Genomic DNA, 14,021 nt, shown 5'->3' with positions numbered 1-14,021 from the left:
TGCCTTGTTTGCCTCTTGTCACACAGGAGAAAAGGCACGAGATGTTCGTAGACATTTAATGCGTGCTTTTGCTACTTTGGGTATTCCCTTAAAGATAAAGACAGATAATGGTCCAGCTTATGTTTCAACAACTATAAAAACCTTTTTTGCCCTATGGGGCATAACTCATATTACTGGCATTCCTCATTCCCCCACCGGTCAATCTCTCATTGAACGGTCTCATCAGTCGCTAAAACATCTATTACAAAACAAAAAGGGGGAATGGGAATGGCTATTCCAGAGGAACGGTTACAGAAAGCATTGTATGTTTTCAATTTTTTAAATTGTTCTTTAATAGATAACAACCCACCGACAGTTCGACATTTTACTGCAAATACCTCCTTCGAGGCACGGGTTAAAGCCCCAGTATTGGTCCGAGATCCAGAAACAGGTACAATTATGGGACCATATCCTCTTGTTACATGGGGAAAAGGTTATGCTTGTGTCTCCACAGGAAAAGGACCCAGATGGATCCCAGCAAAGAATGTACGACCTTTCCGTGAACCTTTACCGCAGACAACTGATACCGACACCGACCCTACAGAATGAAATAAAAACTGTGTGAGGATTTCTGTTTTGCATTAGTGTCAGGTAACCAAATTCAGGATATAGCATCTAGATTTCACTTTTTACAGCGCTTGGAATGGACAATATCGCCCTGGATTAAACCACTTAACAAAGGTAATACGTTTGGACCAGACCAGATCCCCAACGCACTGACGGCACCGCTAGCAGATATTATCTTCCATTACATCGACTTTCAACGACACTGTCATGAACCAGATTGGACAGCGTCTCGATTTCTACAGTTATGTTGCTATGAACATGGACCATCTTGTCGACCGTGGATCAAGATTCATCGTGAACTCTGTGATCACGATCGCTGGTGAGTTGTAAGACTAAGGGACAGATGGGGTCATTGGATGTGTTCTGAGTGTAATAATCAAATATTAAGGTTTAATCATATACAGTGGGCTGAACGTTTTATGGGAAAACCTCTTTTGGAATTAGAGGGAGTTATAGGGTTAGGTTCTGAGATTTTGCCAGACTTAGTTTTTGCAAATTTTTTATCATTGATTGAAAGCCTAGAAGTACGGGCTATTGCACGGTTGTTGTTTCAATATATTGTATTAGCAAGCAGAATTTATATTATTAACAAGAACATTACTGTAGGATTAGAGTGTGGACAATCAATTGCAGTGCCTCGGTCATGGACAGTACGACCAGAAGAATGGCTGGTTGTAAAACGACGATGGAAAAAGAAAAAGAGAAACAAGTGTTGTCAGTAATATGGATAATGATGTTCATACCTGGACCTTGGCCTATTGAAGGTGGCTCTTACCCCCCTTTTCTACCAAAGGTAAATGTTTGGGTCACGTTGGCGAACTTGACTGGACAGGATACTCTGTGTCTTGCTATGGCCACTCCGGATCAGCCTTTTTCCACATGTCTTGTGGGCTTACCATTAGATGAATGGCCTATACCTAGGGACCTTCAAAGTCTTTTTCCACCCAAAAACGTATCAAAAAATGTGACAGACAATTGGGATGTATGGATACCCCATCTCCCACTGGCCACTTTGGAACCACAAGAAACTGAACTCCTTGGTTCTGTAAAAATGGATTTTTGCATAAAATTTAACTACATGGGAAAGGATCAATCTAGGGCATGGGACGTTTCCCCTACTCATCCTGTTTTTAGAAATGCAAGTATCTGGTGTAATTACACTGCTAACGACTTGTCTAAATCTAGCAATGCTCCGCTCTCACTACCTGCTGGAGTATTTTTTATTTGCGGTGATAGAGCATGGCCTGTCATTCCTTCTCATATAAAAGGAGGTCCGTGTAGCTTAGGGCGACTTTCCGTCCTGACTCCTAACACATCTATGATTTTACAACATTGCTACTCTCGAAGGACAAAGCGTGGCGTTTATGCATTTGCCTCCGATTGTGATGATAACATGCAATTTTGGTCCTTTGGCCAACGCTTTATTGCATCTCTTCTGTTGCCTGGAGCTGCTGCAGGAAAGGCTCTGGCAACATTAGATAAGCTTGGCTGTTGGCTTGCCAAACAAACTAATGCCACAAGCAGTGCCCTGTCTGGTCTTTTATTAGATGTTGATAGTGTTCGCCACGCGACATTACAAAATAGAGCTGCAATAGATTTTTTGCTTCTGGCACAAGGTCATGGTTGTGAAGAATTTGAAGGGATGTGTTGCATGAACCTTTCAGATCATTCGGAATCAATTCATGCTAGCATCCAAAGATTGAGGGATGGAGTTTCTCATCTTCAACAAAGTGATACTTGGGATTGGTTAGATAAACTGTTCAGTGGTTGGGGCATTTCAGGATGGTTAAGAAGTTTAGTGAAGATGATTATATATGCTTTAGTTGCTTTTTTGTTTGTTTTATTACTTATACCTTGTCTTTTACAATGCTTACAAAAATTAATAACTCATTTGATTTCAGGGGTTCTTTTTGTGCAACAGGAAGGGGGAGATGTAGGACAAGGCCTCAAGGACAAGAGTCCAAGTACTGATAGCCTGATGAATAGAGACTTGTTAGAACCTGTAGGGCACAAGCCCTGGGAGCCAAGGAACAAGCCAACTGCAGACCCCTGAGCCGCTACAGCTGAGGAGGCAGCCAGGCGGACAGAGAAACAAGTAGCCAGATAAGGGAACGGATGGCGCCGATATGTAACTTTGTTAATCAAGAAAGCCGCCTAGAAAGAAACTCCCTAACTTTGGAATAGAAATTATTGCTATGTCAAGATAAACTAATAAGTTCCTATTGTTCTAACGGTGTGCCTTAAATATCAACCAATCAGTGTTTTTTACGCTTAAGATTTGACCAATCAGTGTGTAATATGTAGAAGGTAGAAACATATGTAATTGTAAGAAAATCACTAATAAATGGACAACTTGCTTGCATCAAGCTGTGTCCCGTCTCTTCATTCGCTGCAGCACCTTACCATCCAGACTGGGTGGAAGCAGCTCCCCAGTGTGGCTCAATGCCCTTTCGTCCTCCACAGCCGCCATCCGGTTGTATTCCAGGGCCACATTCCCCGTGTTGGACAGCATGGAACTGAAAAGCAAGAAGGAGGAGTGAAAAGACAATGACCAATAAATACAAAGCAAGTAGAAAAGTAACACTGCATGGTGAGCTTCTGGTACCCCTTCCTTGATGCTCAGGAGTATCTTTGTCCCCAGGCAACTCTGCCACGTCTAGACCACTGCCCTGGGCTACCCGGAGACAAAGTGTTTCAAAGTTTGGAGGTTAAAGAGGAAAGGGCAGGCATGGTGCCCAGGAGACTTAATCCAAGGGTCTTATTCTGGTCTTTACATCTCAGTTTGACATTATTTTGACTGCAAACCTGTCCTCGAGCAGATGAGGACAGGCAACACGCAATGGAAGCAAATCCATGGTTGTTGTCAGCAGAAAGGCATGGCAGAATTGAACCTTTCCTGGCACGCCTTGGCAGGACGGTGGCCACCATCTCCTGCTTGGCTTTACGTGCAGATACGCAGGCCCCAGCACCCTGCCAGGACTTGGACAGGATGAAACAATACATGATTTGTTTAAAGAGAAGAACAGCAGGTGAGACTGAACACAAAGCCCTAGAAGGGACTCGAGTCCACATGTGAGGCATCTCCAGGCGCCCAGGATGTGTGGAAGCTGAAACCTCAGAACCAGCAGGCAGCAGCACACACACCCCTGCCCCCACCCCCCGCCAGGCCTAATCACCCAGTTAGAAATTAGAAGAGGTTTATTAAGTGGCCAAACAATAAACATGTCAGTGTTTTATTTTTTGCCTTTATTGGCACTTTATTGCCTTTATTTTCACCAGACCACGAGCAGAAGGAGAAGCAGAGGCCACCAGAGAGCACGGCACAGCTCCGGCGAAGCAGGCACCAGGTCAGCCCTGGGCAAAGGCAGCTCCCACGCACGGGTCCCTGCCTGGCCTCTGGCTCTCACGGGAATGTCCTCGTCTGGAAGGGCAAGGTCTCCTTGCACTGAATCGTGTCCGTATCCAGCTTGAGCTCAGCGTAGTCGACAACAGCACTGAGGCAAAGCTCCACCTCACGGCTGCTCTCCTCCAGGACAGTGTGAGCTGGTTCTGGGTCTGTCTCGATCACCTCCAAACAGGAAAGGGAAGAATCACTGAGCAGAGCCTAGAAAGCCCGGCTGAGCAAGAGGAGGCTTTTGGCCTCCAAGATCAGCCTCGTACAGGGGCTAGAAAGGACCATTCCCATTTATTTCCCCGGGAAGGTGACAAAATTTAACCCTTCCATTACAGTGTTTGTTTCTACCGACTGAACACCATAATCACCACCATGACTGAGAATACACCCATGGGGACAATGACTGGGTCATAGGTACCTGTCCCTGTGTTTCAACCCTGTAGAGTGTCAGACCTTTTTCATGGCCCGCTACAGATCCAGCAGGCCTCTAAATTAGGATTAAATTCCCCTGTGGGAGTTCTGTGGATGGAGAACCCCAAGACTGAACAAAACCAGAAAGCACCTTTTCCCTCTTGTCTTAGCGGGAGGTGCTTTCCAGACACCATGTGTGGGGCAACAGCCACGCTGGTGAGGGCTGGGGACGGGCGTTTTGGAATGGGGACGAACTCACTAGGAAAGCCTCCGACTGCTGCTGCTGATGGGGAAGAAGTGTGGTTTACAGCTCTTAAAAAGGCTCAGAAACTAGGGAGGAACACGTGCCAGGTACGTGTGTGTGGCACTTTCTGGAGCGATGCTTCTCCAGACTGCTGCACGACTGCCACGCAGCACCTGGGCTGCTCCACAATGAGATATCCCACACAACATGGGCACCACCACCAAAATCTCTGCTATCGGTGTAGGCAGAGCTGACAGCTCACCCACCATGTGCCGGTGGGCTGGCCAGCGCACACACAAGAGCACTAGTGTGGCTCTCCACTCCAAAACAAGAGTCAGAGTGCAGCGCCTTAAACTCCTTGTTGGTGAAAAGGCACTGAATTCGATGAAGAAATTTTAACACCACAAAACGTGATAAAATCGTAAAATGTGCCCTCCCGTTCAACACAGGTTGCAACACTTCAGCTTTTGGCAGAGACCGGTAGTTTGCATGTGGCTAAACGTGTCTTGTCAAAAGACCTCCCCATTTTGTGTTGGTGTCACAGGTCACTGCATCTGCCTCTCCCCCAAAACGCACTGCGGGTGAACCTCACGGGTGGATTAAACGTCAGGAGGACGCAGGAGCTGCTCAGCCAGCAGAGATGGTGGCCTGCCAGGGGTTTTTTGTAGCAGCTCCGTTAGCTTTTCCTGTTTGCGTTTCTTACCTTCTTCTTCACAGGCCACGTGGCTCCTGGGCCCCTCATGGTGGTATCCACCCACTTGATGGTGCGCAGGCAGTCATCCCAGTCTTTAATCTGCTCCGGCGGCAGCGGGAAGGTGATCCTAGCCACCTTGCACTTCACAGGGTGCATTTTGAAGGTGACCGCAACATCCGATTTCAAGGTCACTGTGATGGCCTTAGCACAGCCAGCATGGAGGTGTCCCACCTAGGGAGAACCAGAGAGCCAAGACCTAACTGGAATCACTAGCAAGGGCAGGACTGACAGCAAAGAGATCGATTGATGTGGTGAGCAGCTGTGCCAGGAATCTGCCTCTTACCGTGTGTTCATCTGGGGTTTGACAGAGGAAAATACAAAAGATGCCACCTCCCGTAACACTGAGCCTTTTCTGTGGGGTTGACAGCCCCGTGCCAGCTAAGCCAGGGATTGCAGCTCCTTTGTGGCACTGAAACAGGCTCTCACCGGTACGTGGTGACTCCCTGCCAGCTCCTGGGAACCCGCCGGGCAGGGCTGGAGCAATGGGAAAAGGCAGAGCCATCCAAACTCACCTTGGGGGAGAAGTGAAATGGGGTGTCTGCCAGCCACTCAAACCGCATCGCCTCCGTCCTGCTGCGGTTGGTGATGGTGAAGGTCACGCTGTAGGGTTTCCCGATGTGACAGTCCCCGAACGGGATGTGATTCACTCTGGCAGCTGCTAGGAAGGAGAGCAGGAGGTCTCAGTGTGCCTGAGGTCCATCCACCCCCCTCACATCCACAGAGACAGGCGTGGCCAACTCTTCCTTGCTCCAAGCCTTCCTCCCTGGGGAGACGCAGTTCCCCATCCTACCGCTCCCATGGAAGCGCCCTGCCACATCCCTAAACCCGTGGCTGTGACTGTGCAGAGCCACGCAGCACAGCATGCACTGCCCCTCTGCACAGAGCCAGCACGCTCCCAGACCGCCAGGCCAGGGGGTGACAGCACAGGCTGCGTATATCGAGGGCACAAATCATTAGACACGGGCTTCATCTCCATAGCATACCATGGGCTGGCAGCCCTCCTTTTGGAGATACTCAGCTGAACGCGGGTATCTCTGACCCTTCCCTGCTAGCCTGCAAGCTTCTCCCTTGACAGACGATCTTCTCTTCTGCTCTCAAGCTGCCTCTTAAGCCTCTGCAGGCTACAGAAGGCAGCAGGATCTGGCTGCTAAAGCTGGACCGCAGGTGCGCGGCACAGGGTGAGCAGAAACGTCTGTTTTCCTGTTCCTTGATCCACCTGGGCAGCCTTTCCTCTCTTACCCTCAATTACGTCTTCCTCTAGATTGCCCTCAGCATTCTCCTCCTCCTCACTGTCTGCCACCAGTCCGTGGATGTTATCTAGCGTGAAGTCATCCTCGTAGCCTTCGCCCACCAGCTGAATGTCGGTCTCCTCATACGGGTTGTTCACCACCGACAAGTGGATCCTGCCTTCCACACGCTGGGCCAGGGTGGGTTTGAAAAGCACGTCAAACTCTGCTAATTCCCCACGGAGCAGGACCAGGAGAGCGGTGTGAGGCTTCCTCTCTGCACAGCAATGAAATCAGCGACAAGTGATACAGCTGTACCGCTGAAATATTTCTGTGGGGCGTAAGGGGTTGAAACCCAGCTACCTCTAAGCACAGGTTCTCCCACCAATGGTGCCAGACCCTCCTCCTATGCTCACAAGGCTACGACAGCACCACGCGTATCACTGCTGAAGTGCCTTAAACACAGGTTAACACCCAGCGCTCACTCAAACTGCAGTCAGTCAGCTCCTGCCACACGTAAAGCTGAGCCAAAGAATGGGTTTGGCTTCTGTTGGCTGGCTGTGGGCTCAGGGGCTGCCTCCATTCAGGCTGCTACTCCCACACGCAGCAAAGACCTCAGATGGTCCGCTCAAGTGGTGACAGCCCCCCGCAACTCAACCCACCATGTCCAGAGGAACAGAAAAAACTTCCAACCACTTTCTAGGAGGAAGCCGTGCGCAGAGTCCACATGAAAAGCTGGGGGTACAGAGAGCCCCAGCGAAGAAACAACATCTAACATTTGGCGGCTGCTTGGCCAAGCCAAGAGCAGGGCACACAGTTCTCCCCTGTGTGGATGACCGCGCTTCACACTTACTGGATTTACCTCCTGCAGGAGAGTCCTCCTTCACGCCCCCAGCTTGGTAGACGCATTGTGTGGTGGGCCTGGCTTTCAAGAAGAAAACTCCCGCTTCATCCAACAGGTCTATCGTCAACTGAGAAAAAGGAACACAGAGCACAACCACACTGCTGTGGGTACAGGGTGACACGTGGGTTGGCACCGTACTGGTGCTGGTCCAGCACGGGGCATCCAGCATGCTTCCCTGCTTCAAACACAGCTCTTAGCTAAACTTACAAAGTTCAAGTAAAACTAGACAGAAAAAAGAAGCGTTCAGAGGCGCTGGGATACAAAAGTAATGAAAAGAATTTTTCATTAAAGTGTAGTAAAATGGGATCAAATACAATCTAATGCAACTAGGACATCACACGTGCCCACCCGAGAATCAAAGCGTGAGAAGAGAGATGGGGGGAAAACACCCCACCAACTTTCTTGCGTTGTATTTAACTGAAAAGGATAGGCTAGTCAGAAAAATTGCATTTCCAAGAGGAACTCTCTTCCTGGAAATTACAAGTCAGTCATTTGCTTAAAAAGAATTTCTGAGAGCTGTTTCCAGGTCTGCCATGCTTCCTGGGACCTTTTCTCCACGAGACAAGCACTTGTTCCCAGACCAGAGCGTTCCCTGAGCAGGTCCTCACCTGGACAGGTAGGGTGCCACCATTATGAAGGACCAGAGGGAGCTTTTGTGAATCACCCAGCAACAGCTTCTTAAAGACCAGCAGAGGGTTCCCTCTCTTACTGTGAAGTACCGGGTGCAGGACTGTCACCCGAGGCAGAGTCCCATCTCCACTGACACCGAAGGTCAGGCTTTGCGCTTTAATTGCTGCAGGGCTGCAGGAAAGGCAGAGGAGAGATCGTGACGGCCGGCACTAACCAATTTCCCACCTGGCAAGCAACAAAGAGGGGCCACCCACTGCATTTTCCCTGGCTGGTGCTCCTGTACCCCACAACACAGGTCTCCTCCACCCCCCTCCTCCCATTCCAATCAGGGCCATTCACAAGAGCTCTGAAGAGCCAGAGCCTTCCAGAGTAGCAGTTAAAGAACATGTCACTGAATCGAATCATGCAGCACAGCAGGTAAATAATGAGGCGACAGGTGAGACATGGCAAATTCACTGGCTGCGATGATATGAGACACATGCAAAAAGCACGAGCGCAGCATGGAAATAGTATAAAAGCAAGAAGGGAAAAATAAATGGCACCATCAGTAATGATTATTTCCAAGGACGCTAAAAAAGGAATTGCGTACTAGAGCAGAAAGCTGACTTGTCCTGACTCAGCCACTAAACGGCTGGGGAAGAGCCGGTCAGAGCCCTGGTACACACGTCCCAGGACAGGGGAACTGGGCTCCTCTTTTAGAAGGGCTCCAGTCGCTCCTTTGACAGAGAATAGCTTAACATACCCCAGGTAATCACATACAATCATCTCATTTTAACAGAAACAAGGAGGAAATAATGCACGCTGGCTGGCTGGCACAGAAACGGCTTCATCTAAACCTGTGTCCTTGGAAAGCCCCAGCTCAACTGTTGCACATCTCCATTTCTTGCTGATTCACTAACTCCCAGCTGGCTACCAAATGCTGCACTGCCTTCACAGTCACTCGCAGAGGCTAAGCTATAACCCCTTCTCTTTCTACTCTGTCTAGTAGTTACCGCCTCCTCTATTCTCTAATGCTAAGCACTCTGCCTAAGGCTACCGAGAGCATCAGGGTTAACAAGAGGTCGGGGTCCTCCCAGAGGAGGGGCAGCCATCAGGCAGGTCCCCCCGCCCAGATTTCACAGGGGGAGTTACCTCGCCAGGACATCGAGGGAAGCCTCAAAAGTGCACTGGTAGCTCTGCATCATCTGTGGAGTGAAGGTCACCGTAGCAAAGGCGTGGGAGCAGCTGGGCACGCACATCCGAACGGGATCCACCTTGAAAATGTCACTGATGGGGCTGTGAAACTTGGGGGAACCCACAGAGCCGTGTTAGGAGGAAACATCCTTCAGTGTTTCGTACGCAGTCTTATTCTTATATGCGTCACCGGGAACAGCCCCAGACAGCGTGTCTCCCTTCCTGCTTGCCCTGGGCAGGCTCCTTCCATCGCAGGGGTGACTCCAAAGCGGTGCTGACCTTGCACAGGGAGCCCAGGAGCGCAAAAGCTGGCTTTGAGCACTGGGCAGCCACCCCAGCACACAAGGGAGGGGGGCACTGCACGGAAACCCCGCAACTAACCTCAAACTGGCCTTTAAAGAGAAGGAAAAGGCCAGGGAGCCTGAGGGAATGGTCTGCTTTGAGCCCAGGCACGTCAGGCCAGTAAAGGCCCCCTCTGAGCGGGCTTCCAAGAGATGTGCAGAAGGGTTTGGGTCTCCCACCAAAGACCCGGCCAGAGCGGTGAGCCAAAGCCTTGCTCGAGACGTGCCAAATTCAGAACTGCCACCCTGGCACTGCTGCTCCCCCCTGTAGCCTGACCTGCACGGAGCTGGACTAGGGCGGGCAAGAGGAAGCAACGAGTCTGGAGAACAAGGCAGCGCAGCCTGTAAAGAGCAGCGGTCACCTTGGCCTCTTGTTCTTACCTCACCGGCGATGGGTTTGATGGAAAGGACCACATTGCAGGGGACTTTGTTGACATTGTGGATCTTGAAGCGAGCTGTGGCCCGGTGCCCAACCCGAACGTCGGTGAAGATAAACTTGTTCTCATCTCTGACATACACACCCTTGTCTCGCATCGTCTGCGGGGTCTGGCAGAGGTTGACGTTGCTGCAGATTCGATGCTCCTCAAAGATGGACTCGATGTCATCAACCACAAATGCTGCGGAGCAGAGCAGAGGGAGGGCTGAATGCTGAATTCCTGATGAATTTTTCGGGACCCTGCTGGCCTCTCGGAAGGCTTGATAAACCCTTTCTGCCCAGGTCACTGCAAAACCCAGCCTTGGGCGGGGAGTCGGCTGCGAGGATGGAGCTCAGTCCCAGTCAAGGAGTATTGCTTTCCTTTTATCCTTCCATGCATCCCTCCCAGCCTCTCCCCGCTGGCTGACTTGAAAAGAACTGGAACCTCTGAGGATTTTAGGGTTTAGCTTCAAGGTCAGGGCGCCTCTCTTAACCAAGCAATAAGTTCAGGTGCTGACCAGCAGCAGGTCTGGCTGTGGGAACCTGTGGACGGGGCGTACCTGGGAGGCAGGACTCAGCCAGCAGGGTATAGGGGATGCCGAGGGGATTGTCCTGGGGGTCTCTGTCGCTGATATCGATGCGCAGGTGCTCCTCGCACGTCCCCAGTGATTCCGCAGAGCAATCCACCGTGATCATCTGCTGGCCCCCAGGAGGGATGGAACCAAAGCCAGGGTACACCGTGAACATGCCTAGAGTGAGGCGAGCCTGCAGAAAGAGTCCCAGGAGAGGCTGACGTCCAGCAGCCCAGCCTTGAGCATCCCCAGCAAGGAGTACGCCACTCCTCAACCTCCAGCCAGGCCGAGCCCCCAGTCCCAGGGCAGGGAGGGATGACTCCACGGCCCAGAGGCAGCCCCAGGACGAGAGGGACAAGCCAGGAGGAGCTGCAGGCCTATCCTGGCTGGCACAGAGGACGGAGTTTGGGTGTAAAAGGTGAAGGTGCTAGCTGGGATCCTCCAGCCTCAGGGGTAAAACAGGAGAGCAGAAATAACTGTGAGAAGTGACGGGAGGGAAGGGAGGGGACTGGGAAGACGAAAACACAAGGTCATCTGGTATCTATGGAGTGGGACTTCAAACAGGAACGTGCCCACATCTGTGGCATTCACAGTCCTATTTTGGCTAGCAGCCACCAAAACACGGGACCTGCTCCTCTCTCTTGACCCCACAACTCCAAGTCTGAGCCAGAGCACGGGACTGTCAGTGCAACTGAGCAGCTCCTGCCTCTGCTTGTGGCTGGGAGATGACGGACCTCCATCATGCAGACCATGTCCCACCCCACTGTGTGACACGGAGCCCCCATCAGCGTCCTCCCCCAGCACCCGCAGCAGTGTGTCTTGGGGAGCGGGAGCCACCCACCTGCATGGAGGGGCTGGCAACCTTCTGCAGCGAGCGCTTGCTTTTCTTGGCTGAGGAAGTCCTTTGGTGTAAGTTCTCACTCTTGCCAGAGTGGGCAGATTTCATTTGACATCCACTAAGAGCAGAAAGCAGAAACACCCATCATGCTGAGCCCCCACCCTGCCTTCCTCTGAAGCCAAAGCTGACCTTCCCCTCCCCACAGACGAAAGCCTCCCTGCCCCTCGCAGCCCCGGCGGCACCTCCTGCAGCTTACAGACAGCTCAGCTGTATCACCAGCTTTGCCCGACACACGGGGACACTGAGGCACTTCTCCACTCCCTGTTCACAAGCAGGTGACGTGAACTGGACAATAACCCAGGTGTCTGGGCTGCCTGTCACACACCAGCCACGCTGTCGTGCCTCCTCAGGCAGGACAGGTGATGCAGGTCTTCTCTCACCTTTTCTCTTGCAATCGGGATGCGTCCTGGTCTGCTCGGTAGATGAGGAATTTAAAGTCAAGGCTGCCTTTGTTCTCCAGCATGAAGGTGCAGGTTTTCCTGCTGCCCTTCACCATGGCACCGAAGTTGATGAGCGAGGCGGGGTGAATGCTGTACTTGCTGAACACAGCTTTCGCCGACACCCTCACTGGGATGACGGCGACGGTCTCGCCTCCTCCGCAGATGCTGGGCTCCATCACCTGCAGCCAGAGGAGGGCTTGGTAAAACCAGCAAAGAGGCCAGCCTCTGACTCTGTTCCCTGATCCCATCCCAGGTCCCCATCAGCTCATCCTCCCTGTTTCAACGCCTCCTCCGGAGCCAGACTTTCAGCTCCGCTTAGGAAGCATCACAAATGTTTTCTGAGACATTGCTGTCACCTACGAGAATTACCCAGCTAAAGCCCTCCTTCCAGAAGGCACCTGTCCTGCTCACGCTCCCAAGACGTGCTGTGCCACCGCTGCCTGGCTGGGGCAGCTCACCTGGTAGTGCAGGATGGGTTTGTCCTCGATATTCACTTCCATCTTGGGGTGGAAGAACACCTGGACCTGCACAGGGCGCCCGGAGGCAGCCAGCAGGCCCTTCTGCGGCTGGATAGTGAAGTGGCTTGCCAGGTCTGGTATGGTGGTGCCTGCAGCTTTCAGCTGGAAACTGGGGAGAAAGGGAAGGAACAAAGACCTCTGCAGTTAAAAGTACAAGTGCCACCAGCACAGCCAGGACTTGACATAAGACCATAAAAAAATCAAAAGGGAAAGAGTCCAGCTCTGCTTGGGGAATCTCAGATCTTGAGAGAGTGCAGACCATCATGAGTGTTGCAAACTAACCTCGACAGCCAATTTTCTCATCCCCTCCTTTAAAGAGTCATAAAGAGAAAGGAGCTGCCCCTCAGAGGAAGGCAATGGATCTCAGCAGTGAGTGGCTTCAATTTCAGGGCCTCTCCTTCTGGTTCCTGCTCAGCTGTGAAGGACTTCTGGTGTGGGGCTGCATTCTCCCTTAAAGTCTTTGAGATTAGGGAGCCCGGGCTTTTTATTTAACCAGACCACGAGGCAGCCAGCACGGGAAGCGGTTCTAGCCATGGGCAGGAGGAGAAGGCAGGCCTGGGCAGATGGTGGCACCACGCGTTCACAGACCAGGCAGCTGGACCCACCTGTACGCAATCTCGTACTTCCCCTTGTTCCTCAGAGTCAGCACTTGCTTCGCATCATCCAGGACTTTCAGGACTCCAAAATCCACGGTGCCACCTGCACCTGCAGAAAACCCGCAGAGCCAGGCAAGAAACGGGGAGTATTAGTGAGCTGCTACAGACCACACCAAGTGACAAGACAGATATTTCAACACTTCCAGGCCCATTTCAATTGGCCTCTCAATACTGAAATGGGGCTTATAAGAAAGGTGGGGACAGGTGTTTCCTGGGGGGCTGTAGTGACAGGACAGGGGGCAATGGCTTTGAACTGGAGGAGGGGAGATTTACATGAGCTGTTGGGAAGAAATTCTTCACTGTGAGGGTGGCGAGGCACTGGCAGAGGCTGCCCGGAGCAGCTGTGGCTGCCCCACTCAAGGCCAGGTTGGACGGGGCTTGGGGCAACCTGGACTAGTGGAAGGTGTTCCTGCCCATGGCAGGGGGGTTGGGACAAGACAATCTTTGAGGTCCTTTCCAACCCAAACTGTTCTATGACACTGGGAGTTCTCAGGCAGCCCAAAACCCTTCTCAGGCAGCCCAAAACCCTTCTCAGGAAGTTTCCGTTCTTGGAAATTTTCTTTAGCTACTTTGCTGCCCTTGCTCTTCTTACTCGGAGAATATCTGCAGGGTTTAGCAGGTGAGGAGCTGGGTTTCTGTCTTCTTGCTTCCAAGCACTGATCCAACAACTTTATGTGCCCTGCTGAGCCCTCAGGAGCTGCCAATTGCTCGCTCACATCGCTGTGGTTTCTAAGCCCCCAGACCAACCTGCACACTGCAAAGCTCAGGGGCGAGAGACTCGAGGCTGGCTGTGCCCTGACAGCCCTTCACTCCACTCAACTTGCAGGATACGCGCTTTA

At 51.7% G+C, this 14,021-nt stretch overlaps 1 protein-coding gene across 1 annotated transcript in view; it reads right to left on the bottom strand.

Moving 5' to 3' along the window:
* Positions 1-254: 254 nt before the first annotated feature.
* The window catches only part of LOC308057756 (hydrocephalus-inducing protein homolog), a gene marked incomplete at its 5' end in the record, with an annotated part of 101,259 nt that continues 87,492 nt past the window's right edge, over positions 255-14,021 (bottom strand). The window contains 13 exons of the mRNA XM_080411807.1: positions 255-4,174; positions 5,359-5,580; positions 5,922-6,064; positions 6,649-6,912; positions 7,498-7,606; positions 8,148-8,340; positions 9,301-9,452; positions 10,065-10,300; positions 10,659-10,863; positions 11,512-11,626; positions 11,949-12,187; positions 12,467-12,635; positions 13,132-13,231. Coding sequence (XP_080267933.1) covers positions 4,010-4,174; positions 5,359-5,580; positions 5,922-6,064; positions 6,649-6,912; positions 7,498-7,606; positions 8,148-8,340; positions 9,301-9,452; positions 10,065-10,300; positions 10,659-10,863; positions 11,512-11,626; positions 11,949-12,187; positions 12,467-12,635; positions 13,132-13,231 — 2,312 coding nt within the window. The 3' untranslated portion in view covers positions 255-4,009. The remainder of the gene's footprint in view (positions 4,175-5,358; positions 5,581-5,921; positions 6,065-6,648; positions 6,913-7,497; positions 7,607-8,147; positions 8,341-9,300; positions 9,453-10,064; positions 10,301-10,658; positions 10,864-11,511; positions 11,627-11,948; positions 12,188-12,466; positions 12,636-13,131; positions 13,232-14,021) is intronic.

Source organism: Falco punctatus (genome assembly GCF_963210335.1).
Source record: "Falco punctatus genome assembly, contig: scaffold_35, whole genome shotgun sequence".
Taxonomy (NCBI): Eukaryota; Metazoa; Chordata; class Aves; order Falconiformes; family Falconidae; genus Falco; species Falco punctatus.
The sequence above is the reverse complement of the archived record's forward strand: the minus strand, read 5'-3'. Positions and strand labels throughout refer to the sequence as shown.